Raw genomic sequence first — 27,665 nt, 5'->3', positions numbered from 1 at the left:
TCACTGAAAGGGTCGTGGGTTCAATTCCAGTCAAGGGCACATACCTGGGGTGCCGGTTCGATTCCCAGCCCCAATCGGGGCACATGCAGGAGGCAACCAATTGATGTGTCTCCTCACATCAATGTTTCTCTCCCCCCGCCCCCACCTCCCTCCCTGCCTTCCACTCTCTCTAAAAATGAATGGAAAAAAATACCTCTGGGTGAAGATTAACAACAAAAACGCAGGGTCCCAGTCGGCAGGCCTGCGGTGAGCCTACGCGTCCACATTTCTCTGGGGTGCAGACTAGAGCGTCCACTCTCCCTGCTCTAGACCTGGTCTCCCTCGGGCCTCCTCACCTCCCCCTTTGCCCCGCCCTCCAGGCCCTTGCGAGCCTGGCTCTCCACTGCCCTCCTGCCCTCCCGACTCACGCGGGTGGACAGGCCTTCCTCTGGACAGGCCTGCTCCCTGCACAGGCTCTTAATCGGCTCCAGCTTCCCTGTAGCCCAGTTCCCAGAAGGGACGGCCTTTCCCAGCCAGCCCACCGGCGGTGCTGCTCCCAGGGAGGGCGCACGACCAGGCAGAGGAAGGCAGTGCAGCCCTCTGCCCTCTGCCCTCTCGCGGGCCCCGCGGACCCTCGGGGTGGCCGGCAGGCCTACTTGCCCAGCCCCAGGCCACAGGCAGGTCATTAGCGTCAGCCGTGAAGATGAAGGTGCGCAGGGCAGAAGTACGCTGCTGTCTGAGCCCCCGGCCCAGGCTGTCTGAAGCTGGGGGTCAGGAGAAGGCCTGGGCACCCACGGTTTGGCCAGCGGAAGAGTCGGAGAGGAGGCTGGGCCACACCCCCACCTGAGTCTCGGCCCCGGCACTGCCCACGTGCTGCTTTTAACAATTTATGGATCGATTGATTGATTTGCGAGAGGAAGAGAGAGAGAGAAACATCGATTTGTGGTTCCACTCACGTATCCATTCATTGGTTGATTCTTTTAAGAAATATTTTCTTTTTATTGATTTCAGAGAGGAAGAGAGAGGGAGAGAGAGATGGAAACATTGATCATTGATTGGCTGCCTCCTGCACGCCCCACACTGGGGATCGAGCCCGAAACCTGGAAGCGTGCCCTGACCGGAAATCGAACCGTGACCTCCTTGTTCAAAGGTCGATGCTCAGCCACTGAGCCACGGCGGCTGCGCGGCTGATTCTCATCTGTACCCTGACCAGGGATTGAACCCACAGTCTTGGGGTATCAGGACGATGCTCTAACCAGCTGAGCTACTCCGCCAGAGTCCAGATGCTTTCTGATGCTTCTGCTGGAGCAGGGGCTCCGGCAGCACCTCCCTGGGGGCGTGGTGGGGGTGGCCTGCTTGGTTGCCATGGAAACAGCTCCTGGAGCTGTCCCAGCTGGTTAATTAGGGCTCCAGGCTCTGGTTCTGAAAGGCTGGGAGCAAGCACACGGCACTGCCTGCGTCCATGGTGACGCCCACTGGCCCCTCCCCCCAGGCCACCTTGTTTGGGAGCCAAGAGCCAAGTGACCAGAGGGGCCTCAGGTGGGCGGGGTCATCTGGACTCCAGTCACCCGGACTCCGCCCCAACTTTTGGAGGAAGGGGAGGGGGCAAGAGGTCTTTGTAGGCCCCAGAGCAGCAGGGCCAGGGGCCAGACTGCAGAGCAGGACCATGGAAGGGACCTGAACCATGTAACCCTCCCAGGAACCCCGCGAGCTAGGTCTCACGGTCCCATTCTGCAGATGCCGAAACTGAGGTTCAAAGGGAGTGGGCTGGTGTGAGGAGAGGGGGGAGCACCAGGGGAGGACCGCACCCGGGTAGGGAGCCGCACTCGCGGGGGCCTGGGCTGGGGCTGGGAGGAAGAGCAGGGAGGCAGCTCCGCCCCGTCCAGCGCCAGGCGGGACCAGGGTGTGGTCGGCACCGACCCGGGTTTGAGCTTCCACTCACCACTCGGCGGCTCGAGGCCAGGGAGTGACCTGCCTGGGCCCCAGCCCAAACTGGAACGCCGCCGCGGAGAGAGTGAGGCCACGCACCCGGCACAGGGCCGGGCCAGGCGCGCGGCAGCTGCTATTTCCTGGGACTGGGATGCATCTCACCTGGGCCGGCCAGTCCGCTCTGGCTTGGGGGGAAGGCTCAGCCTTGCCCTGGGACAGGGACCTGCTTTGGTGGAAAGAGTGGGCCTCAGAGGCGGAGAGGGTTCGTGCTGCTGTGCGATCTTGGGCGTGTGACTTAACCTCTCTGAGCCGGTCTCCTCAGCTCGAGTGGTGATCACGGCCTGGCCCGCGTTGTCAGGAATCGGTAAGAAGGTGACGTAAGAGTCTCCTGTCATGGTAGGTGCACCCTCCCCGTATTCTTACCACCGATATCACTGAGGGTCTCAGAGCTTGGGGCCACCCTCCAGGAGGGAAGAGGGGCCGCAGAGAAGGCTCCGTGGGGCAAGTGGGGAGAGAAAATGGGGCTCGGCAGTTTCATCTGGGCTGCCCCTGGCTCATCCCCTCACCCGAGGAGCTGTTTGTGCGGGAGGCCTGGGCTTGGGGAGCGGTCTGGGCTGGGACCCAGGAGGCCGGAGTGGGCAGTATTCTCAGACCTCCCCAGATATTCCCAATGAGCAGCCACAGCTGAGAAGACTTGGCTGGGAGGCCCTCCCCCCAGTCCCTTCCTATTTCGGTGTCGGCCTGGGAATGGGACCCCGCGCCGCCCTCCGTGCACCTGTCCGTCTGTCCGTTGCTGGGTCGGCCCAAGTGCCCCCCTGAGGGGTGGGGACTGAATCGGCGTAGTCTTCCCTCCCAGTGGCCCTCGCCTGGTGTGCGTACTGGCATCTGAGGCCCCTTTTAAACAACTCTGCTGCCCACCCCGGCCCCTGGGCCCCCCAACCCCGTCACATCAGGCTCCCCAAACTCACCTCTCCTTTTGTAAACCACACCATCCTCAGAACCCCAGTCACTGTCCAAGGAAAGGTCCCAGGGCTGCACAGTCCCCTCATCTGCTGGTTGTTGTTTCACAAAACACAAGAGCCCGCAGGGCTGTGGGGTGGGAAGCTGGCCGAGGGAGCTTAGGGCCCCAGGGGAGGCCAGGGCAGCCTGGGGTGGAGCAGGGAGGGCAGCGGACATCCAGGTGAGGCTGGGAAGTGGGGCGCGCACTGCCCTGGGGTTCAGGAGACGGGAGCCGAGCGGCTGTGCCCTCTCTGGCTCCCCCTGTGAGCCTGCGCAAGGCTCCCGCCCGTCTGACATCTTCACCTGGGTGTGGAGGTGGGCGCCTCCCGAGCCCCATGGTGACCAGAGGGACAGAGCAGCTCCCAGGTCTGGCCCGGTTTGGGGCGCGAGAGGCCTCCTAACGGGGCTGGGCTGCAGTGGGGGCTCCGGGAAGCAGAACCCTCCCAACCCCGCCGGCCTCTCCCCGCCAGCTCTCCCCAGGCTCCGAGGAGGACGAGGCCCACGAGGGCTGCAGCCGAGAGAACCTGGGCCGCATCCAGTTCAGCGTTGGCTACAACTTCCAGGAGTCCACGCTCACCGTGAAGATCATGAAGGCCCAGGAGCTGCCGGCCAAGGACTTCAGCGGCACCAGCGACCCCTTCGTCAAGATCTACCTGCTGCCGGACAAGAAGCACAAGCTGGAGACCAAGGTGAAGAGGAAGAACTTGAACCCCCACTGGAACGAGACCTTCCTCTTTGAAGGTGAGGCTGGAGCCGCCCCCGCCTGCCCGGTTGCCCCACACCTGTACACATGTGGCCACGGGCACACATGCACATGTTCGGATACGCACCCAGGAGCATGCTTGCACGCGCTTGCACACGCCCCCGCAGCACGTGTCTTGCCCAGCTAACCGGCTGCATGTGCGTCTCGCTGGGATTGGGCTGTAGTGCCGAGTGGGGCCGGCCTCACGGCCGGAGGCTGAGGAGGAAAGCTGGGTGCTCCGCTCAAACACAGAACGCGCGGAGGAGGGCAGGCAGGAAGGGAGGCGCCCACAGGGTGCAGGGCTGGCGCGGCTGGCGCGGCCACAGTCTGGTGGTGAAGAGCACAGGTGATGGCCCCGGCTTCCTGGGTTGGAATCCCAGCTCTGCCACTTACCAGCTGTGTGACCTGGGCAAGTCCCTGAGCCTCTCTGCGCCTTGGTTTGCAATCAGGAAATCAGCAGATTGTAGAAGCATTTGGGGCGAATGCCCTTCCTGTCTCCTGCAGGCCCCTCTTTTGCTCTTATCCCGAGAATTCACAGTAACCAGGAAGCCGGTGTGCGATCAGGGCGTGATTCCTGCCCCAGGCCCTTTGGGTGCCCGGCTGACTGAGAGAAGCCATAGCCCTCTCCCCACAGCCCTGCTCAACCAGTGAGAACAAACCCGGGTTCCCTGGCTCTCAGAACCTCCCAAGCGCACCCCAGGGACTCTGCCACCTGGCGCCCCAGCCATCTGGCACCCCGCTCTTCTGCGAGGCGGCAGCCAGCTCACCCCTAAGCAAGTCATTGATGGGGAGCGCACGGGTGCCCCTGTGTTTCAGCGTGGGGGTCAGTGTAGAGATGGTACAGCCAGCAAGAGGCTCAGCCATCTGGAGGGGTATGGAGCCAGTTAGTGGGGCGACGTTTATGGGCAGAGCCCCAATCCGCCGGTCCCTGCTGCAAACATTTATCGAGCATTAACTCTGAGCCAACATTTTTCTGTGTCGGGGCGAGAGGGGGGTGCAGAGCTGAACTGTGGCCCTCGAGGCACCCTGGTCTAATGGAGGACATAGGCATGCAATAACTAAGCCATGCGCTGCTGACAGGAGCTGCAGGAACCCGGTATGAGCGCCGCTTGGGGGTGGTGAAGGGCATTTCCCAGAAGAAAGGCCACTCGAGAGGGGTTGTGATGGGTGAATAGGAGTTTGCACACAGCGGCCTGCCTCCTGCGGTGTTGACGGGAGCTAACGCAGGTGCAAGGGCCTCACGGAGCCTCCAACATTGCCAGATCCCTCGTCATGCGTTTCACCTGAGGAAATGCCCAGGTCACCTGGGCAAGGCCCCGAGGTGCCCGAGAGGACCAGACAGGTACAGGCCCCTCAGCAGGAGGAGGGGCCCTGGAGGCACGGAGAGGCCGGAGGTTCCGGAACGGAGGGTTTCGTCCTCTGCTGCACCTGCTCCCTCCCGTCAGGGGCTTCTCTGTGCGTCTGGAGTCCGGGGCTGAAGGTGCCGGGGCCCTCCAGAGCCCTTCCTTCTCCATCGGTCCGGCGAAGCTGTTGTGTCCTCACTCCTTCCAGTTCATACCCTGGATCGAGATCCGACCCCCTCAGGCCTCCAGGCTGGTCTGCGCCCCCTGCACCTCGCAGGCCGGCCCCTCCTCCAGCGAAGCCTCCCAGTGACTCCAGCTTCAGGCCTGCCCCTGGCTCCCCAGCACCTTCTCCATCCATCCAGCTCCCCCCCCCCCGGGCCTCAGCTCCCGCTGCACCCGGCACACTCCTGCTCCGCCGGGCCATTCCACCGGCACTTACGCACTTGTTCAGCGATTGATTCGCTTAACAAATATGTATCGAGTGCCCACTACGTGCCAGAAACAGAGAGGCCTTCCTAGTGAGAGAGCCAGACTTGAGGACACAGACCGATCTCTATCGTGGTGAAAGGAAAGTGCTGGAGTGTAAACCGGGGACCCGACCCCATCGGGGATGTCAGGAAAGAAAGCAGGGCGCGTGGAGGGCCGCCAGGCGGGAGGGGGGATGGAGGCGGGCGGCTGGAGCCCAGTCATTGAGCGGAGAGTGGGCACGAGCCTGGAGGGAGAGGACAGCAGGCCAAGTGGCAGGAGGGTTTGGAGCCAGGGCAGGCGCGGCTTTCATTCTAAGTGCCCTGGGAGCCTCTGAGAGGCTTGAGGCAGAGTGTTATGATGCGATTTCTATTTTTGAACGCTCACTCTGGCCGCCCTGGAGAGCGGCCTGCAGGGGCAAGCGGGCAGGGCAGGGCGGTGTGGAGGCTCTTGAGACTGTCTAGGCAAGAGGTGCCCGGGCTCGGATGAGGGAGGTACAGGGACTTGAATGGTCGCAGTGCTGCTCCGCATTAGCCGTGGGACAGGGGGCCAGTGATGGAAGCCATCTGAGCCTCCGTCTCCTCATCTGTAAGAAGGACAAGAGAGCATGGTTGGGGTGGCTCAGTGGTTGAGCCTCAACCCATGAACCAGGAGGTCACAGTTCGATTCCCGGTCAGGGCACGTGCCCAGGTTGTGGGCTTGATCCCCAGTGTGGGGCGTGCAAAAAGCAGCCGATCCATGATTCTCTCCCATCATGGATGTTTCTATCTCTCCCTCCCTCTCCCTTCCTCTCTGAAATCAATGAAAATATATTTAAAAAAAAAAAAAAAAAAAAGGCTGAGAGCCTCTGCCTTGGAGAATTGTCACTGGGAACCGATGAGTAATGACAGTTCTCACTGCGGCTTCGGGAGGGTCGGATGCAGGTGTGGCGCGCGGGGGCGGGGGGGCGGGGGGGCAGGTGGGCTGGGGCCGGAAGAGGCAGGACCCCTGCACAGGAGCCGCCCCGCCCACGCCCTCGGCCAGGCCCGGCCTCACTGCGCTGTCTGTCCCCAGGTTTCCCCTACGAGAAGGTGGTGCAGAGGATCCTCTACCTCCAGGTCTTGGACTATGACCGCTTCAGCCGCAACGACCCCATTGGGGAGGTGTCCATCCCCCTCAACAAGGTGGACCTGACCCAGATGCAGACCTTCTGGAAGGATCTGAAGCCATGCAGCGATGGGAGTGTAAGGCCCGGCCCGGGGGGCGGGGGGGGCGGGGGGGCCAGTGGGTCAGGCGTGCTGTGGGAGGGGTGCCGATGGGCGGCCTTCCTGGGGCTGGCTCCCCGCCCGCTCACCCGCCCTGTCCCCCAGGGGAGCCGAGGGGAGCTGCTCCTGTCACTCTGCTACAACCCCTCTGCCAACTCCATCATCGTGAACATCATCAAAGCCCGGAACCTCAAAGCCATGGACATCGGGGGCACGTCAGGTGCGGGCCTCCTGTGGCGGGGGGCGGGGAGGGGGGAGGGCCCGGGCGGCTCGGGGACACGGGTCATGCTGGGTGTGGACGGCGGGGTCCATGCTGTTCCCATCACCCCCACCCCCTCCCCCATCTCCAGTCCCCACTCCTCTGCCCTAGAGCCCTGGGCGCAGCCGCCTCCGGGGCAGGGGCCTCTCAGACTGTCCTTCCCAGGAGCATGAGGAAGGGACACTGCGGGGCCTGGCTCTCTGTGGCCTCAGGCGAGACCCAGCCTCTCTGGGGCTCGGTTTCTGCCTCCCTGTGCGCGGGAGGGCCGAGTTCCCCCTTCCAGCTCCTCCGTCCCCTCTCGCTGGGGGCTTTCCTGACCCTCTGCCCCCGCTGCCGCCCCTGGGGGGAGATGGGCGTCCTGGGAAGCCGCCTGCTGCCGGCTGACCCTGCCCCCCTGGTGCTCAGACCCCTACGTGAAGGTGTGGCTGATGTACAAGGACAAGCGGGTGGAGAAGAAGAAGACGGTGACGATGAAGAGGAACCTGAACCCCATCTTCAACGAGTCCTTCGCCTTCGATGTCCCCACGGAGAAGCTGAGGGAGACCACCATCGTCATCACGGTCATGGACAAGGACAGGCTCAGCCGCAACGACGTCATCGGCAAGGTAGGGGCGAGGCGGGCGGGGGTCTGTCCTCACAAGACGCAGGAGGGGAGGTGGGCGAGCACAGGGCTGGGCCCTGCGAGAGAGGGGGCCACATCGGGTCCGTCCCTGCCCCCTCCAGGCCTCTGAGGATGAGGGGGTTGGACGGGCTTCTCATGAGGCTCGGTCGCCAGGACAGCCAGCTGGAAAGGCAGGGAAGGAAGGCTTGCCCGGGACCCCAAAATGACCTTCAGGGAAAGGACTTCGTAGCAGCGTCCCCCAGGGTCCCATCTGCGGAGGGCGAGCCGCGTGGGGCATGTCCACCTCCCCTGCGTTAGCCGTGGGCAAGCTCCTGGCCTCTCTGAGCTTCACTGCTCTCCCCTGTGAAAAATGGAGCGACTGCTCCGGACCTGCAGCACCCCCGGGGTGGTGTGTCCACGTTCTCCTGGTCAAACACGGCGGCTGCTCCTCACAGATGAGCCGGAAGGTCCCTGCCTGGCCTGGAGGTTTGCCAGGAGGTGCCTCTGTGGCATAACCCTTCCATTTTCCTACTTTGAAACCGCTGTTCCTGTTCCGTTATGGTTTAGTGTTAGCCTGTGAGCCTGGGAGGCAGGCGGCCTGGGGCCAGGTCCCGGCCCTAACTCTGAACAGTCATCGCCTTTCCGAGCCACGTTTCCTCCTCCTACAACGAGTATGAGGTCCCACTGTGCCCCAGGCCGGGCGCCCAGGCTCCCAAAGGAAGTGAGCTGGCGGGGCAGGGAGGAGGGGCCTGGCGCGGTAGCTGGTCCCCGCCCGAGGAGGCCCCTTGGTCCCCATGATCCTAGGCGGCAGGGACGCCCCTCGTGGAGCAGGGACGGCGCCTGGGAGTGCGCCACTGACGCGTCCTCTCCCCGCAGATCTACCTGTCCTGGAAGAGCGGGCCCGGGGAGGTCAAGCACTGGAAGGACATGATCGCACGGCCCCGGCAGCCTGTGGCCCAGTGGCACCAGCTGAAGGCCTGAGGCGGCCAGAGGAGGCCCAGGGGCCGGGGGACCGGGCCCCCATCATGCCCGCACCACTTTATGCACAACGCGCCCGGCCTGGCCCCCTGCCGCGGGTGAGGGGAGGACCCTGCTGGCTCGGCCAGGGAGGGGTCCCAGAGATCATTTGGGCCCTGTTTCTAGGAAGAACCAGCCCCCTCCTCCGCCAGGCCAGCTCTGGGGGAGGGGCTGTGGGAGCCATTTTCCTGCTTTGCCCCTTTACCTTCCTGACTTGCTGATACTAAAGAAGTGGGGGAGGTCACGAGAGCCAGACGGGCAGACGGGCAGATCCCTCCAGAGGCCCGCCAGGTGGGCACCGTCCCCCGTTTTCTTTGAGGCGGTGCCTGGAGTGGAGAGAGGCCCAGGAGAGGGGAGGCCGAGGTGCTGGGCCCCGGCCTGGCCCGGGCAGTTTCAGGTGCCGGCTGGGCCCTGAATGCCAAGGACAGTACAGAGCCCTCGGGGGTGCTGGAGCCGCAGCCCTGTGTACTTGTGTTGTGTCCACCATGTGTGTGTATGTGTGTGCCCGCGCGTGCATGTGTGTGGGTGGGGGGCTCGCTCCCTGTCCCCCTGGGGCCAGCGGTGTGAAGACTGTGCAGAGAGGGCAGGGTTTCATGGAGTGAGGCGGGGCCGGAGGCCGGAGGGGACAGTGCACTGAGCCAGGGCAGGAGAGGAGAAGCGGGGAGGGGTGCGGAGGGGTGGGAAAGAGGGGCAGACGCAGCTGGGCTGAGAACTGGGCTGCCTCCAGCTGTACCCCCTTCCCCCCAAACCCAGGGCCTCCCTCTGCTCAGAGTTCTCTAGTAGCTCCTTCCCCGGTGACATCATTCATCCCTTGAGCATTGTTTCACACCTTTTAGGCACCTACTGTATGCATCTCATCCCGCCAGGACCCACCTGCGCCCTTCCTTCCAGAGACACCCTTGTTCATCCCAGATCGCACAGCCCCGCCCCGCTGAATATTCTACCCGAGTCCCACTTTCTTCCCCTTCATCTCGCTCTGTCCATGCAGACCTGCCGTCCCCCACCCACACACACACACACACACACACACTCATATATACACACACTCCTCCCCTCCATCCTCCTGCTTGCTCACCTTCCCTGTCACCTCTAGCTCCTGCATCACCCATTCTTCTCCAGGAGTGTCTCCTCCCCTTGCCCCTGTACCCCGTCCTTCCGGGCAGCTCCTGCTCCCCTTCTCAGTTCAGGGCAGGGAAGCAGGGAAAGTTCCAGGGCCCGAGAGAGGAGGGACAGGTGAGGGGTGAATGGAGGAGGTGGGGAGGGAAGTGGGGAGTTCAGAGGTTTCTCCGCCTCCGCTGCTGCAGATTCCACCCTTTGGCGACAGCAGATTCCGGGTTCACCCCTGCTTAAGCCCGTGCATCCCCCTGCCCACCCCCCCGGCCCCCCACCGGGGCCTGGTATTGATACAGGACTGCTGGCCACAGCTTCCCAGCCCGGGGTCCGCGAGCCGGGACCTGACATTCCCGGCACTCACCGCCAGGTGGCGCCAGGACACCGCAGTCGGTGACCGCGTTCTCGGACCAAGGCCTACCCCAGACGGGGGCGGCACCCCGGGAAAGGAGAGCCCGGACAGGGTCCCCGTTTAGGAGCGTGGCATCAGCATGGGCATTGGAAACCACCCTCCTGGCGTAGCCCGCCCCCGAGCGGGGCCGTCTGCTCCCTGCCGCGGGCGGGCCGCATTCTCGCCCGGATCACATTTTGACATTGACGCACCCCTGCCCCTTGGACGGAGGGGTGTCACCCGCAGTCGGTGACTCGTGCTGTGGAGTGGAAAGTGCTCGTGTCCACAACTGGTCGCCCGCATTCCTTGTAAACCCAAATGTCTCTCTAGTGTAGCTTTGCTTAAACTGGGGGTCCGCCCCGTCCTCGCCGAGCGGGCTGGGGACCAGCCCCCAGCGGGGACGGGAGGGCGGGGAGTCCGGAGGCTGTGGGGGAGCGGAGAGAGGGTGCTGTCTTGACAGGTAGAGGGGTCCTGGGCCCCTGCACCCCGCGGGAGGCGATCGGGTGAGCAAGCCGGGTCCCAGGCCCGAGGGGAGGGGGGTCGGGGGGAGGAGTTGCACTAATTTGCAGAGTGGACGAGGCAAACGCAGCCTTCCCCCCCCCCCCAGCCCCACCCACTGGGTTCCAGCCAATCACATGCAGAAAGCATCTCCGCGCGCTGTCGGTTCCCAGTCTGCCTCGCCCAGGCACCCGCCTGGGGTTCCCCACCCCCCTGACGCGCAGCCGGGGCGCAGGAGAGGGGCGCGCGGAGGGCCAAGGACCTGGTGGGCAGTCGCGGGAAGGGGCGGGTGGTCTGGGGAATGGGGGAACCTGAGGAAGGGGGTGGGCACCGGAGCCCCGCCGCCATCCCAGGACCTTGTTGGGCAAATCGCGCCCCCCTCCCGGGGCCTCAGTTGCCCCACCTGTCAAATGATGGTAACAATACTTCACCTACCTCACAGGGGAGGTTGTGAGGCCGCCGCCACCGGGGGTCCCGGCGGGGGACTGGGAGGGGCCACCCGTGAGCAGAGAGTTACTGCAGCCGAAGCCGGCCGCCCGCCCTCCCCCCGAGCCTGTCTCCTCCGCTGCGTCCCCGGCCCCTTTCCGAGCGTCGTCCGTCTTCGTGGGCCCCTAGACTTAGTCGTTCTCGCGTCCAGGTTCCCTTCCTTGTGACCGTCCCCCCAGGGCGCCTCTGTACAAACCCCGCCGCCCAGGTCCTCGCGCCTGCCCACCGGTGCCAGACACCAGGAAAACAGCCACAAAAACGCCCAGGGGGCCCCGGACCCCCAACCCGGCTGGGGCCCAGGGGTGGGGGCTGGTAGCCGTTGTTTGTGTTGTGTTGGAGTCCTTGAGCGCAAGTGTTTTATAAAAAAATAAATAACCACAAAACAAAAACCCACTGTCACAAAAAAAAAAAAAAATGCAGTGAAGAGAGATGGAGAAAAACCGAAGGAAAACAAAAACAAAAAAAAAGGAAAAAAGAACCATACAACAGCTCTCCACCACACGCACCCTCTAAGCCAGCAAGACGTCCTCTTTGCAAAATCATATTTTTGTGGGAATGGGCCCTGCTTTTGTGGCGCGGCCCGTTCCGATTAATAAAGGATCGTGGAAAAGTAGGGCCTTGGCTGTTTCCTCGGGGGTCCCAGCCCTCCCTCGCCTCCCAGGGGAAGAGGCAGTGGGGTGAGGGGTGGGGAGCCTGGGCCTCGGAGTCTCCCCTCATCTTGTCACCTTGGCGATGAGGCCCTTCGGCCAGGTCCTCGGATCTAGCACATCAGCCCTCGCTGCCCGGGGAGCAGGGAGCAGGGAGCAGCGGCTCCGGGCCCGGGGAGCCCCTCTTGTTAGGAGTGGAGTCACCGTGAGGTCTGAGGGGCCCCCTGTAGCTCCCCTAGTCCAACACCCCCTCCCCCGCCTCCCAGGGGCCCTCACCACCCTCCAAGGCGGTCAGACAAACCGAAGAAGCCCCGACCTCCCCCACTGCCGCCCGCACTCCCACTCGCTGGGCCGTGTGTCCAGGTCAGCGGCTCCTTCCCGCCCGGGGAGCTCCCGCTCGGTGGCTGGGCCTGTGGCTTCTCGCCGCCCTTTCTGGTTTAATCCTTTCGGGTTAGAAAAGTCTCTCCAACCCAAAGAGCCCGTGGCCAGCCCAGCCCGAGGGAAGGAGGGAACGGCCAGGGCCCTGAGCACTGTGGGGAGCCCTTTCCTTCCTGCCCTCGGGACCACAGAGGAGCGATGACCATCCGGCCGCCCCTCCCCAGGCCGCCAGGGACACAGCGCCTGTGGCTCTCAGGGCCCCTCAGGAGGACGGTGCTACCCCTGTTATGGGCACGAGGGAGTGAGGGCCCTCGGTTGTCATGTGTCCACCCCCAGAGGGAGGGGGGCCATCGCGCCCCCTGCCCCCCGGCCCCCGGCCAGCAGCTGCATCCTGCCCACTGAGGTCCCCATGGGAAGCTGCGCGCCCTCTCCCTACCCACCATGTCTGGCAGCCTGTGTAAACGCCAGTAAAAAGGTGGTGGTTTCTTTCTTCTTCTGATCTCTGCCCTGGAGATCGGAGGGGGCCCACGGGTCAGGTAAGTAGCTCAGAGGGCCCTTCCCCGGATCTCTGTACGGGGAGATGGCCCCGGGAACCAGCCTACAGCAGGGACAGCTCGCCAGCCGAGGGACAGCCTCCCGCCATGGGCTCCGGGCCTCCTCCTGGACTTCCTGCCTCGTTCTCCTGCCTCCACGTCGTCAGACCCCTTGTCATCCACACAGATGGGCCCTTCCCTCCCCATACCGGTCCACTGCCCCCTGGGGCTCTCTCCTGAGTCCCTCCTGGGCACGGCACGCCATCCTGGGCCACCTCCGCTCTCCCGGCTCCCCACGGAGACACCCCGAAGGGCGATGCTTGACCACGCTGTGCCCCGGCCCTTGGCTCCTCTACCGTCTGCCTCCCTGGAAGGTGCCCCACGCCCTGTGTTCGTGTCCTGTGTGTACGTGTCTGTTGTGTCTCGTTTAGCTTGTGAGCCCCCTGGGCAGGGACCCCTGTCTGAATCCATGTTCCGTGTGCACCCCTGGGTGCGCTAATAAATATCCATCCAGAACCACATGCCACGTGTCTTGCGGAAGCGTTGGGACATGCTGAGCAGGCGCCTGGGAGGCCTGGGAGGCAAGGAGGTGGCTTCTGGGCAGGCCCGGTCCCAAACACCCTGTTCTGCTTGCCCAAGCCCCTGACAGGGGCAGGAAGAGGGGGTGGTGTGACAAAGCCAGGAAAGGGTCCCCCCTCCCCCCTCTCTGCTGCTTTGTGTGTGTGTGTGTGGGGGGGGGTGTCCAGGAGGGAAGACTGACAACTACCACTCATCCCACACCCAGACCTGACTGCCAGCCAAGGCCAGAGGGGACCTCCTGGCAGGACTGAGCTCTGGGTTAGGAGGCCCAGCTCCCATTTATGGGCAAGTCCCTCCCCCCTGGGCCGGCCTCTTGCGTGGCCACAGCTCTGCTTGTCCCCACTGCCTGCCCTCCTGCTCTCAGGCCGACTCCCTTGGCCTCTGCCCTCATGCCTGGCACAACCACAACTCCTCCAAGGCCCTCCTGACCCCCCCTCCACCTCACCCCCCCCCCCCGGGCCCACACACTCCGCACAACTCCCCGCACAACTCCCGGAACTGCAGACACAGTGGTGTTACAAGTGGCCCCTCCAAAATCCTCCCCCTCCTCCCGCTCCCCGGAGGGAGGCACAGGCAGCGAGGTGTGGGGGAGGGGCCCTAGGACTCCTAGCACAGTGCTCTCTTCATCACCGAGGGGAGCTAGCTGTCCTGCCCCGCTGTCCTGGCAACAGCCCCTCCCCACCCGGGTCCCCCTGGAGCAGCAGAGCAGCAAAGCCAGGGGCCCGCCCAGGGTGGCCCAGGGGACTCCTCCTGGGCCTTGGCCCGACCTGGAGCTCTGGAGTGAGTGCAGCAGGGAAAGTTACAGGGAAACAGACCAGAGAGGAGAGGGAGAGGGAGAGGGAGAGGGAGAGGGAGAGGGAGAGGGAGAGGGAGAGGGAGAGGAAGAGGAAGAGGAAGGACACCGGGGCTCACAGTGCCAACAGTTACTCGTGGTGACGGTGGCTGCCCCCCGCACCCTGCTCCCCGACATCCAAGATTTGCATAAAGGGAAGGTAGACGGACAGATTGCATGGTTCCTGAGCTGCAGTCGGATCTAAATAGCCCACCTCCTGTGTGCAAATGGAGAAACTGAGGCCCAGGGCGCCATGACTTTCTCAAGGTCACTCAGTCAACAGAACTAGGACTGGAACCCAGCCTTCTAATGCCAGGACCAGGGCCATTCCCCCCCTGTGCCGTGACACGGGTCACGGGGTCAGAGGACATTCTTGCCAGCTGCCACCCCTACCCCACCTGTGGGTCCGGAGGCCTCATGTCCTTCCTCTAAGTTCCCAGGCCCCGAGAAGGCCCACTGGCCTTGAAGGAGCCACACAGGGTGAGCGTGGGGACCTGAAGAGCTCTAGGAGGGACCCCTCTTCCTCCTCAAGCAGGAGGCAGCCCCCAAGCTCCTCCCACCCCCCACTTTCTGTTCGTCACTCTCACTGGCAAGCTGACTGCTCCAGACCCTCCCCAGCCTCCTCCCAACCTAGGCCCAGCCCAGTGGCCAGCAGAGCTGCTGGGCCAGGCCTGACCTTTGGGCCTGGTATGACATCAGCCTGGTCACCATGGTGATGGTGGCCTAGCAGCATCTCATGGGAGATGGGCCTCTAGGCTTGAAGCTTTACCACTTTCTTCCTTTCTTTAAAGTTTTAATTTTTTTTTTCTGAACAGGGAGGGGAGAAAGTAAAACCATAACCGAATAAAAAGAAACCAAGAGGGAAAGACAGAGGAAGAGGGAGCTGGAAGGAGGGAAGAACGGAGTCTCAGAGGGGGCAGGAGCGGGGGGCGGGGGGGGGGGGGGGGCGGGGGTCAGTGCCGGTGAAGCAATCGGGAAAGGCCAGCCCAGCCTGAGGAAGAAACATCTCAGGTGTCCGGCAACCTGAGCGTTAACCTGGAGGAGACGGAGGAAGGCGGCGTAGCTGGGGGCAGCGGGCAGAGTCAGACCCAGCGAGGCCGATGGGAGAGCCCTGAGCAGCCAAAGCCTTGGGCTCGTTCCCCGGACAGCAGACAGCAGCTGGCCGGGCGTCTCGCGGGAGCGGAGGCACAGGACAGGGCGGTGCCAGGGGGAGCCAGGGCCCCCGCAGCAGGGGACCCGGTGCCCCCAGGGCTTATTAAAAAAACAGGCGCGGGGAGATGCACATTCTTTCTCCAAGAAATGTAATTTGCTTGCAGCCGGTTTTTTTCTTCTTCCTAAAGAAACCACAACCACGTGGGGCCCCGGGCCCTGACCGTGTCCCTGAGTGTCCCTGGCCCCGCCCGCCCCGCCCATGCCCATTATTGCTCGGATGGGAAAGATCTGGCCCCGGGAATGGCAGCGTGCGGGCCCCTCCTCACCCACTTGAGGCTGTCCCTGGTGACGGAGTAGAGGCACACAGTGCTCGTCCCATGCCCCGCGCCGTGCCAGCCACCCTGCCTGTGCCCATTTAAGGGAATGGAGAGTGCAGGCAGTGGGAAAGGCGCTAGGCCGCCTCCCCAGCCCCGCACCGCTCTCCTCAGTGCAGGAGGCCTCCAGGCAGAGTGGCTGCTTGTCAACCTTGACAGCTGGGAGGCTCAGGCGGGGGAGGGAGCAGCCAGATTCCAGGCACAAGCTGGGAGGAGAGAACTGGGTACAAGGCAGAGGTGCAGGCCCTGCCTCCTGAGCCCCGCTTCCCCATACAAACTGGGGGGGGCGGGCTGGGAAGGGAGGTATGTCCAATGCGCCCCGGTGGAGGGGCGAGGGCAGCTGCGGTGCGTGGGCCCCAATCCCAGCTTCCCGCTTCTGTCCTGGGCACCGGCCCCTGCAGGCCTCTGCCCCGGCCAGGCCCGCCTCACCGCAGTGGCCCCTCCAGAGGCGGGGGGCTCCTGTACCAGAAAGGCGGCCTAGGAGGGCCAAACTCCAGGAGGGGGGAAGGCGGTGGCCCCCTGGGCGCCCGGCTCAGCCACGTGTGGTTCCACCGACAGCAGTGGCCCCTTTCCAGGAGGAAGCTGGCCTCTCTACTATGCTGTCAGCGCCGCTCTCAGGGGCCGGACACAGGCACAGGGGGCTGGCTGGAGCCCGTGCCTCCGGGTCTGAGGACCGCCCAGGACTGTCTGAAGGTGGCCCCCAGGCCTGCCGGTTGCCCGCCACTCCCCCAAAGCGGCCCCTGCTCTGCCCACCGCTCCCACGGAGCTTCCCAGAGCCCCTCCTCCCAGAGCGGCTGAAGTCCATCACCCAGAGTACAGGCTCAGGTGCCCAGTCCTGGAGCGGCGTCCAGGGCCCGGGAGCCCCCGCCCCCCATGAGCAGGTCCTCTTCCTCGTCATCCTCGAAGGCCCGCGCCGGGCGCCGGGGCGGCCGCCGGGGGACGGGCTCGTCGCGCTCGGCCATGCGCTCCACGGCGCCCTCGCCCACGAGGAAGACGGTGTCGTTGACGCGTGGCGGCCCGGTGACCGGGTTGTGGTCGTAGGAGAAGACGCGCAGGGAGCGCAGCGGGCGCAGGTCCGGGAAGCCGCCCAGGCGGTTGCGGTCCAGGTCGAGGATGTGCAGGCGGCCCATGCGCAGCAGCGGGGGCGGGAACTCCTCGAAGCGGTTGCCGTAGAGCCAGAGGCCACGCAGGCCCGTCATGCGCGGCAGGTCGGCGGGCAGCGCGCGCAGCCGGTTGTCGCCCATCTGCAGCGACTGGAGCGCCCCCAGGCGCAGCAGCGGCCGCGGGAAGCGCCGCAGGTAGTTGCCCTCGATCCAGAGGCAGCGCAGGCTCTGCAGCTGGGCGAAGTCGCCGGGCAGCGCCAGCAGCCGGTTGCCGCCCAGGTAGAGGCGCGCGAGGCGCGGCAGGCGGCACAGGCCGTCGGGCAGGCGCTCCAGCTTGTTGAAGTCGAGCGCCAGAATGCGCAGCTCGCGCAGCTCCTCGATCTCCTCCGGCAGCTCGCGCAGCCCCGTGCCGCTCACGTACAGCTTCTCCAGGCGGCTCAGCGTGCACACGGCGCTGGGCAGCCGCCGCAGCCGCCGCCCGCTCAGCTCCAGCTGCTGCTCGCCGTGGCGCAGCTGCTCCTCCGCGTCCGACGGCAGCTCGTCCGCCAGGGTGGACTCGGCGATGCCCATGGTCACGGGCCCCGACCGGGGCCACTGCCGCCGCCGCCGCCGCCGCCCGGCATCGCTCCGCCCTGGTCGCCCCCTGGTCTCCCCGACGGGGCCGAGGCCGCCTCGGCTCCGGGGGCCCCCCGCCCCGGCCTGCCCCTGCGCCGGGAGGGGGGCCGTGCGCGGCCGAAAGGAGGCACCCGCTTGGAGCCCAGCCGCGGGGCGCTGCGCTCGGAGGCTCGCCCTCTGGCCTCCGCGGCTCCCGACGCCGGCGGACTGGCTCGGGTTAGCTCTGACTCGCAGCTAAGCGACCCGTCGCCCTGGCAACCCCCGACGCGGCTGCCAATGAGGCAGAGGGAGGGCGGGGCGGGGCGGGGCCAAGAGCTACGGGTGCCGGGGTCCGGGCGCCGGCCAGCGCGGGCCGCGGGAACCCCAGGTCGGCGCCTCGCGAGCCCGGCGTTACGCGGGCACAGACCCGCCCGCCGACGCTCTCCCGTCGCCGCGAGCCGTTCGGTTGGCGGTCAATTGCGCCCAGATCGGCAAGTCCGGGAAGAAGGGACCGAAGGCCAGGAAACGCCGGCGCGCACACCCGGACTCTGGGCACGTGGCTCTGGAGAAGGGACTGAGGACTGCGGTCGCCGCCGGCCCCTTCGGTACCGCCGCACGCGACTAGCTTCCCCGCGAGGGTCGCTTCAGGACAGTGACGCGGGACAGAGCGACCGTCTGGCCCTTCGCAGGGTGGGTCACACCGGAGGACTTTCGGGGACTCGGAGCCTGGCTCCGCCCGGTCTGCGCCCGGGACACCCGCCTCGCCCCGCAGGCTCCTCCGCGGTGCGCTCGCACGCTGTCTGCTGCCACGTCCCCCTGCGGTGCTCAGCGTGTGCGTGGACGGAGGATGGGCCCCCAGCGCCTCTGAGCGCCACCCGCCAGGACCACTTTCACTCCGGGACTCTGCCTGGTGCGCATGCTCCCACCACAGCCTGGCCGCCTTCCCCAGCCTCTCCCGCCCCTTCGGAGCCCTCCTGCCAGAGCTCCGGGCAGGAAGGCGCGCTCCCCTGGGTTGCGAACCTGCGTGTGCCCAGCACTCCTGGCACGGAACCCTGGCGACGTGCTGTGGGGTAGGTATCCTCTTTACCCCAATCTTAAAGATGACGGAAGAGGCTCTGAGAGGCTTGATGAGCTGAGTGACTTGCCCAAGGTCACCCCACCGGCTGGGGCGTGGCTGGGGGTTGAGACTAGGTGGTGTGTGGCTCTGCGGCCTGTACTCCTGGCCGTGGACCAATAAGTGGAACAATAACTGCGCCTCCCACAGCGGAGCCTCCCACCTGGTGCCAAAGGCCTGGTTCATCCCACACGAGTGATGAGGAAAGTGCCCCCAGGGATCAGGCATGGGCCTCCCCTGCCCTGTGTGACCTTGAGACTGGCTGAAGGCGCACACCTCAGGGCAGCACCCTGCCCTTGACCCGCCCCCACTCCATCCCCACTGCAGGCCCAGACGGAGGGGCTCCAGGGCAGAGGGCAGAGGGCAGTGGCACGGGTGGTCAGGACAAGAGCCACGCTCCCTGCCACATGAGCTCCGCAGGCAGGCAGGGAGTGTGTGTCCCCTGCTGGCGCGGGACCTGGCTCATTGTAGGTATTCAGTAACATGTTTTGCATACAGTGACATGCATGGATCACATACGTGTACAGGTTTTTCTTAAATATGTTTTTATTGATTTCAGAGAGGAAGGGAGAGGGAGACAGAAACATCCGTGATGAGAGAGAATCATGGATCGGCTGCCTCCTGCACGCCCCCTACCGTGGGGATTGAGCCCACAACCTGGGCCCAATCCCTTGATCGGGATCGAACCTGGGAGACTTCAGGCCGCAGGCTCTATCCACTGAGCCAAACCGGCCAGGGATACAGCTTGAGCTTTGACACATGTGAACACCCGTGTAGTATGGCCGCCACTCAGAGTCCCCTGGTGCCTCTTACTGTCAACGCCCACCTCCCAGGGGCAGCCATGATCCTGACCTCTATCATCACGGGTCAGTGAGGCCTGTTCTTGGGTTTCATATAAATGAAATTATTCAGCGTGTACTCCTTCTGCTCCTGACTTCTTTTGCTCAGATACTCCACGTAGGTGTGGTAACAGGCTAGGGGTGTCAGGGTGACAGGGGACACAGAGGCAGGTATTGCCGGAGCCAGGAACCAGCCAGGGACCCCTGTCTAGGGATGGAAACAGATGAGATGCTGACAGGACCTCGGAAGGAGGGAGGGGCGCCAGGCAGAGGATAAGCGCAGCCCAGACACCAGAGCTGGGGTATGGGAGGGTCTGAGCCTTAGCCAGAGGGGCTTCTCACTCCTTCCAGACCTCGCCCCATTCAACACTCGCCCTTCTGCTTTGGGAGAACTTCCCAGAAGAAGCAAGCGGAGGAAAACCCAGCCAGGCTGATGGATAGGGCTGAGCGCCTCCCCCACCCCCACCCCACCCCCTGCTGCCCCTCAAACAGATTCCCCCTGAGGGAACATCCGCTGTGGAGGAGGAAGCCCAGCCAGCCCCCCTTGCCACATGCTCGGAGCTGGCACTCCGCGGCTCTGCCTGCGCGGGCAGAGCCACATGCCCTGCCCCTCCAGCACCCACCTGGCCGAGCGTCCTGGGTTCCAGGGCACGGGACCGGCCCTCTCCTTTCTCCCAGTCTTTGTCTTGCTCGTTCAATGCTGTACCTTTGCCTCCCACCAGGCCCTCCTCGGCGGGTACAGGTAAAATGTGCTGGCACTCCGGCCCACGCAGGCTGGCAGCGGGCAATCTCGCTGATGAATCACGCTGGCACTGCGGGCGCCCAGTTCTTGTTGAGGCGTCACTAATGGATTAGCTCCATCCCCAGCACGGGGCCTCTCAGCCTTTTCCCACTCCCCAGGACGCAAGAAACTGAGGCCCGGGGAGGGGGCAGGGGAGGGGGGACCCACAGCTATAGGAGTGGGCCCAGACTCTGCCAGCCTCTGCCCATTCCCCCGCGGCACCTTCCCAGAGCCCAGGTCCCTCGGGGCCCCAGAAACCGCCTCGCCATCCGGATCAGAAGCCGTAATGCCCTGCCCACCTCCAAGCCTGTATTTTGTTCAAGAAATTTGACGCGCAGAGGAGAACGAGCTCTCGGTGACACACACCCTGCGCCTGTGTCCGGCATTGACGACCGCACACATTTTGTCACACTCACTTTAAATCCACTTTCTTTTCTATGAGCAGGAAGGACACAGCACGTGTAATATAGAAGCCCCCTTTGCCTTCCCTCCCGTGTCCCCACACGCCCCCACCCTCACCCGCGGACCCTGGCAAGCCTTCCTCTGGCTCCTACTCCCCTCTGTGGGGCCAGGACCGCTGTGGCTGCTGAGACCTGAGTGAGGTCATGGAATGTTAGCACCCGGGGCCTTAGCAGGCAGGGATGTGAGCCTGTGAGAGCCTGCCATGAAAGGTCAGGGGGAGAGGGGGCTCAGCTCCCAGGAGACCACAGGCTCTGCTGGATGTCTGCAGGAAGCTGGGGGCTTCATCCCCAGAAAACACAGGTGGCAGGAACCCCCCCACCCCATGATGTCACAGTTCCCAAGGGTTCATGGTCTCCTGGGGACCTCGTCCCAGTCCTTCATTTGGCAAAAAGAAGGAACATGGCAATGCCCTTCATGCCATGCCCCCTCCTCCCTGCACCCTGGACGCTAGGCCTCGCCTGCCTGCAGGTATTCATTCACCAAACAGCATGGCCCTGCTCGTGTGGCCACACAAGGGCGGTGACTGTGAACGTGGACATATTAATAGACCCGAAACCCTGCCTCTGCGGGACTCCCATTCCCGCGAGTGGAGATAATCAACAAGAGGCCCGTCCCGCTGTGTCAGGCATCGATCAGGCTGTGGGGGAAGGAACGCAGGAAACAGAAACAGCCCTCAGGACAGGCTGGCATTTGAGCAAAGCTGGAGCGGGGAGAGGGAAAGGCCATGTAGAGAGATGTCCGGGGCACGAGTTCCAGGACAGGGGGTGGCAGCGCCAAGACCCCGGGCAGGAGTGTGCCGGGAGCCCTGGAGCCACAAGGAGCCCAGGCAGCAGGGAGACGGCAGGGAGAGGAAGTCTTGGGGGTGAGGGACTGCCGGGGCCTGTGGCCTTTGTGAAGGCTTTGGCTTTGACCTCTGGTGGGAGATCACGGGGGACTTTGAGCAGAGGAATGGCCTGATCTGACATACATCTTAACAGGATCCCTGTGTCTGCTGCTGCAAGGAAGGGGTGTGTGTATGTGCATGCGTGTGTGTGCATGCGTGTGTGTGTGTGGGGGGGGGAGGTTGGGGAAAGGCGTTTGTCCAACTCATACCCCTCCACACGGTAATCTGGGTCCTCTTCCGCACAGTAAGGAGGCTCCGTGTATGTGTGGGATAAAGGAACTTCGTTTCCTGACCACGTTGGCCAAGCAGGTGCTTAAGTTCCCCTGCTCCACAGGTGAGAAAACCAATTCAATGAATTCAAGTAGCTCGCCCTAGCCGGTGGTGCTCAGTGGGTAGAGCGTTGGCCTGAGGACGGAAGGGTCCCAGGTTCGATTCCGGTCAAGGGCACAGGCCTGGATTGCAGGCTCAACCCCCAGTAGGGGGCGTGCAAGAGGCAGCTGATCAATGATTCTCATCATTGATCTCTCTCTTTCCTCTCTGAAATCAATAAAAAAATTATTTTTGAAAAAGAAGGTAAATAGCTTGATCAATGTCACACAGCTGGTAAGGGCAAGGCCAGGATCCAAACCCAATCCATCTTATTGCAAAGCCCGGACTTCCAAGGCGTATTGCCTCGCTCAGCCGGGAGAAATTAAAGAAGCCACCCCGGATGCCCCAGGGCTCGCCCTCGTCCTGCAAAGATTTCCAGAACGGCCCTGCTTGGACATTCTGACCCCAAGCCCAGGACGCAGCCTGTCTGCCCAACTGGGAGCACTCTAGCACCCACAGAGCCAGCCTCCGAACCCCAAAGCAGACGCAGGAAGGCAGAGCAGAGGGCCCAGGGCCAGAGTCCGCCTAGGGCTGTGATCTGGGCTCAGGGTCTGCCCATTAGCAAGTTGCAGGCACTGCCTGGGCCACCATGGGTCCAGAGCCCTTCATACACGGCCAAGCTCACGAGGGTGGCTCAGCCACTGCCACCCTGCACCCCAGGCCCCCGAGAAACTGGAGGCTACCAACACCCTGGGGATCACATTCCCCGAAACCAGAGCTCCGGAGAGCGGCCTGGCGGGTCTGATGAAAGCTGAGTCCTCCCCAGCCCTCCAGGGACACAGAGCTGGAGCAGCAGAAGCCAGGAGTGACGCTGACTTGGGTCCGGACACGCCTCCCTGCGGGACACGCCTCCATGCGGGACACGCCTCCCTGCGGGACACGCCTCCATGCGGGACACGCCTCCATGCGGGGGACACGCCTCCATGCGGGACACGCCTCCATACGGAACAATCCTCCCTGCGGGACACGCCTCCCTGCGGGACACGCCTCCATGCGGGACAATCCTCCCTGCGGGACACGCCTCCATGCGGGACACGCCTCCATGCGGGACACGCCTCCATGCGGGACAATCCTCCATGCGGGGGACACGCCTCCATGCGGGACACGCCTCCCTGCGGGACACGCCTCCCTGCGGGACACGCCTCCATGCGGGACAATCCTCCATGCGGGACACGCCTCCATGCGGGACACGCCTCCATGCGGGACAATCCTCCATGCGGGGGACACGCCTCCATGCGGGACACGCCTCCATGCGGGGGACACGCCTCCATGCGGGACACGCCTCCATGCGGGGGACACGCCTCCATGCGGGACACGCCTCCATGCGGGGGACACGCCTCCACGCCCGGGACAATCCTCCATGCGGGGGACACGCCTCCACGCCCGGGACACGCCTCCATGCGGGGGACACGCCTCCATGCGGGACACGCCCCCATGCGGGGACAGAAACTTGGCCATCCTAATGAGTTCTGAGAGGCCTCCATGTTCCAAAATGAGTTCTGACACGATGGCTCCTTCCTCTTGGAAGAAGCCACAGTGGGCACAGCTGGCCGCTGCCCTTACACCTTCCTGGGCCTGTGGCCAAGTTCAAGCTGGAGCTTCTGCTCCAAGACCACAGACCCAGGTCCTGCCATGACCGCCAAGGACTTGCCTGGCCTGGTCCCCCTCCCCGTGGCAGGGGCAGCCAGTGTCACTGTCTCTGTCCTCCTGGGCACTAGCAGGCTGGCGCGGTTGGACCCGGGGCTGGGCACGGGCCGACAGATGTGGGCAGAAGTAGCTCATGCGGCGTTCATGCACAATCTCCCGCCTTTGCTCTGCGGGGTCAAAGGTGAGCAGGCGCTGGATCCCTGAGTCACCACGTGGAGGTGAGCGATCTGACCCACATTAGACTGTGAAGCAAATGAGAAATAAATGCTAACATATTCACCCATTTTTTAGAACTTAAATTCTTTATTGTGTTTTTTGGGGGAGGGTTGAACTTTACTTTTTAAAAAATATATTTTATTGATTTTTTACAGAGAGGAAGGGAGAGGGATAGAGAGTGAGAAACATCGACGAGAGAGAAACACCGATCAGCTGCCTCCTGCACACCCCCTACTGGGGATGTGCCCACAGCCAAGGTGCATGCCCTTGACCGGAATCGAACCTGGGACCCTTGAGTCTGCAGGCTGATGCTCTATCCACTGAGCTAAACCGATCAGGGTGTAAATTCTTTATTGTTTAAAGTATTACATGAGTCTCCTTTTCCCCCCCATTGACCTCCCCCCGGCCGCTCCCACCCCCCAGCACATGCCCTCACCCCCTCCTGTCTGTGTCCATTGGTTATGCTCAGATGCATGCACACAAGTCCTTTGGTTGATCTTTTCCCCTCTAGCCCCCACCTTCCCTCTGAGGTTGCACAGTCTGTTCAATGCTTCTGTGTCTCTGGTTCTATTTTTGTTCATCAGTTTATGTTGTTCATTATATTCCACAAATGAGTGAGATCATGTGATATTTATCTTTCTCTGACTGGCTTATTTCGCTTAGCATAATGCTCTCCAGGTCCATCCAGGCTGTTGCAAATGGTAAGAACTCCTTTTTTACCGCAGCGTGTATTCCATTGTGTAGATGTACCTCCGTTTCCTAATCCACTCATCTGCTGATGGGCACTTAGGCTGTTTCCAGATCTTAGCTATTGTAAATTGTGCTGCTATGAACATAGGGGTGCATATATCCTTTCTGATTGGTGTTTCTGTTTTCTTGGGATATATTCCTAGAAGTGGGGTTACTGGGTCAAATGGAAGTTCCATTTTTAATTTTTTGAAGAAACTCCATATTGTTCTCCATGGTGGCTGCACTAATCTGCACTCCCACCAGCAGTGCACGAGGGTTCCTTTTTCTCTACATCCTCGCCAGCACTTGTTTGTTGGTTTGTTGATGAACATATTCAGCCATTTAGACTTAAGGATTGTTTGTTACAGAATCATCCCAGACTGACCAAGACATTTCCTCTCAGTTCCTCAAATGCACCAGCTTCGTTCCACCCCAGGACCTTTGCACATGCTGGTCCCTCTCCTTCCTGCTGTGCTTGGCTCACATGGTGTATCCCTTACCATTTCAGTTGAAACCTCCCTCTCTCAGAGAATCCTTCCGGATCTCTTCCAGCGCGCCAAACTCCCATGTTATACATTCTTGAATTCCCACATTTCTCCTTCAAAGTGCTTATTCCAATTACCTATATTAATAAAAGCGTGATATGCTAATTAGACTGCACATCCTTCCGGACATCCTTCCGGATGACCTTCTGGATGAAGCTGCAGGGAGGGGAGGTGCCGAGGCAGAGGCAGCCGCCACAGTGGCGGAGGCCAAGCCCCTTGCACGAATTTCGTAATCAACTAACTAAGTTCATATTATTTGAAGTCTGTTTCCTCTGTACTAAGATACAAGCTCCGTGAGGGGAGGGACGGTGTTCGGGGATGCTCCATGTACCCGGCCTGGTGCCTGCCGCCTGGCACCCCCTTAGCCAGCATGTGCCGAAGGAGTGAGCACAGCCTCTGTCCCGCAGGTTCTCCGGGCGTCTGGTCCACCTGAGCTGCTCCCGCACCCTCCCCGGACCTCCATTCTCACATCGAAAGAGTGAATCCAAAGCGGGACTAGGGTGAGGTCAGCAGGGCCCTTGCCCCGGGCACAGAATTTAAGGGGCAGCAAAAAAACAACACAGCATCTCAGTAATCAAGATAAAGAATCGTTTCATGTCATAAAGATGGGTCGGCACCGGTGCTGTGAGGGGCCGTATTGGAGTCCGTGGCAAAAGGAGAGGTCAGTAGTACTAATTCTGTCTGCATTTCAAGTGTTTATGCTTTGGCCCGGCCGGCGTGGCTCAGGGGTTGAGCGTCGACCTAGGAACCAGGAGGTCAGGGTTCGATTCCAGGTCAGGGCACAGGCCCGGGTTGTGGGCTCCATCCCCAGTGGGGGGCGTGCAGGAGGCAGCCGACCAATGATTCTCTCTCATCATGGATGCTTCTCTCTCTCTCTCTCTCTCTCTCTCTCTCTCGGGGCCTGGGTGTCGCCACTGTGAGATGTGAACGGATGCTCCACCCTAGACAGTGCCCTGGTCCCCGCGGGCCTCCCCTCTTCCTGTGCCCCGCTCTCCGAGGGAAGCTCGGAACAAAGTCAGGTCCGTGGCTTTGAGTGGCACACGCGGCTTTGAAGCCTGAGCTGAGACTATAGCTTTGCAAGAGCCGAGTTTTGAGAGAGGCGCCCTTTGTGTAGGTCCAAAAGCCTGGCTTTGAACTTGGAGAGCAGGGAGCTGACGCCGCACGGCCGGGTGGAGGGAAGCAGGCGTCACAGAAGCCACAATCCCACCGGAAAGGCGATGAAGGCTCCTCGGCAGGTGGGAGGGAAGGGGCCGAGCAGCCTCCCTGAAGGTGGATGCCGCTGGCAAAGGAGGCCCCGGCCCTGCCTGCTTGGGCTGAGCCTGAGGGGGCATGAGAAAGTCCCAGGTAGATCTGGGGGACCCCAGGGCGAGGAGACCTGCACTCACGCGCGCGCGCGCGCACACACACACACACACACACACACGCATACTCACCCCTTTTCTTCAGCAGAAGAAAGCGAAGCCCCTGCTCATCACGGGCTGCATGATGCTGGCTCTCCAGGAAGCTTCCAGTCCTCACTTCTCACCCCCGACCCGACCCCACCCCGCCCCGGGTTCCGTGATGTGATGGAAAGGCCTGCGCTGGGAGCAGAGGCCTGAGTGCGCACGAAGCGGGGGGCTTGGGGCGTTCGCTCCATCTCTGCTCAGCTGGACCTGGTTCTCACCAAGTTCCTTCCAGCGTGAAGTTTTACGGCTCCAAGACCTTCCTGGCGGCGCCCTGTCTGTAGCAGCATCTGGAAAAGCAAGAAGACTCGGCGGCGGCAGCCCTGGAAGACCCCAGCAGACCGTCCTCCGAGCCTAACAGAGAACGGGGGTGGGGGGGGGATGCAGGTTCCTGGCTGTCCTTGCGTATTTGGCTGTGCGGGGACCATCTCTGCGGGAAGGGGTGGCCCTCCAGATGGCCAGAGGGGAAAGCGGGGATCAGATTTCGAGTTTCAGGGCCTCCATCTGTGTGTGCAGCCTACCCACCCTCCTGCCGCCTTCCCGCCGGGGCCTCCGCCACCCCGGCCTCCAGTTCCCACGGACAGATGCCTTTTCCCAGCTGGCCAGCTGTCAAGCCCATGAGCCGGTGGCTCTGCATGTCACCATGTGACCCCGGCCAGATGGTGCCTGTCAGCTTCCGCTGCCACGGTGCCATGACGAGGGCAGCCTCACGCGTGTCCGTGTGCGTCAGAAATGGGGTCCAATCACGTGGCACCCAGCGTCTGTCCCGATCCTGCTGTCCCGTCAGCCCTCGGGGCTCCACACCCCCACAGCCTGCCGTCAGCGCAGCACCCACCCGTGTCCCCAAACTTCCCCCAGAGGGGGGCTCTCTCTGTTCTCGCTGAAAAGACGAGGCCCACGGAAAACTCCCAGCCCCGCAGGCTGTGGGGGCTTAATAAAGGCTCATCATCGTCTTTGTGCCGAAGACTGATTTCCAGAATATCCTGAGGCGGGGGGGGGGGGGGGGCGGGGGCAGGCAGCCCTGGCAGCAGCTGCAATTGGCACAATTGGCACCAGCTGGAAGGAGTGACTCGCCTGGTTTGCAGGTGAAGGGAGGGGCAGGCAGCATCCAGGAGGCCCAGCAGAGGTGCCCTCAGGGGGCAGCCTAGGCCTCTGGGGTCACCCCCATGCTCTCCCAGACAGGAGGGGGCCTGCTCCCCAAGAAGGTGCTGAGGGTCCTGTCCAGGGCCAAGCAGGAGGCGGCAAAGGCCAGACCCTGCAATGCACTGGCAGGGTAGCCTTTCTCAAGTCCCCACCCCACCCAGGCCTGCTTCCTCCGCTCCAGCGTCAAGGCAGCTCCTGTTTGCGAGCTCAGCACCTTATACGTCGGCCCGTGTGGCCCAG

The 27,665-nt window shown here is 63.1% G+C and overlaps 2 protein-coding genes and 1 long non-coding RNA gene across 4 annotated transcripts in view; 2 read left to right on the top strand and 1 right to left on the bottom strand.

Moving 5' to 3' along the window:
* SYT7 (synaptotagmin 7) overlaps positions 1 to 9,034 on the top strand; it is a 53,684-nt gene extending 44,650 nt beyond the window's left edge. For both annotated transcript variants that reach the window (XM_081098322.1, XM_081098321.1), the window contains 5 exons: positions 3,378 to 3,648; positions 6,511 to 6,680; positions 6,807 to 6,921; positions 7,366 to 7,565; positions 8,438 to 9,034. In XM_081098322.1, coding sequence (XP_080954448.1) covers positions 3,378 to 3,648; positions 6,511 to 6,680; positions 6,807 to 6,921; positions 7,366 to 7,565; positions 8,438 to 8,542 — 861 coding nt within the window. In that variant the 3' untranslated portion in view covers positions 8,543 to 9,034. The remainder of the gene's footprint in view (positions 1 to 3,377; positions 3,649 to 6,510; positions 6,681 to 6,806; positions 6,922 to 7,365; positions 7,566 to 8,437) is intronic.
* Positions 9,035 to 16,379: 7,345 nt separating this feature from the next.
* Positions 16,380 to 17,475, bottom strand: LRRC10B (leucine rich repeat containing 10B; the record flags this gene model as incomplete). Its single annotated transcript, XM_081098323.1, has 1 exon — positions 16,380 to 17,475. The coding sequence occupies exon 1, from the start codon at positions 17,229 to 17,231 to the stop codon at positions 16,380 to 16,382; it is 852 nt and encodes a 283-aa protein (XP_080954449.1). The 5' UTR covers positions 17,232 to 17,475.
* A 163-nt stretch (positions 17,476 to 17,638) lies between these two features.
* Positions 17,639 to 27,235, top strand: LOC308525131. Its single transcript, XR_013996451.1, has 3 exons — positions 17,639 to 18,325; positions 25,248 to 25,501; positions 26,287 to 27,235. It is a non-coding gene; the product is annotated as an uncharacterized lncRNA (long non-coding RNA).
* The last annotated feature ends 430 nt before the right edge of the window (positions 27,236 to 27,665 follow it).

Source organism: Myotis nattereri (genome assembly GCF_964212035.1).
Source record: "Myotis nattereri genome assembly, chromosome: 9".
Lineage (NCBI taxonomy): Eukaryota > Metazoa > Chordata > Mammalia > Chiroptera > Vespertilionidae > Myotis > Myotis nattereri.
Note: the sequence above shows the minus strand (reverse complement) of the source record. Positions and strands in the feature narration are given on the sequence as shown.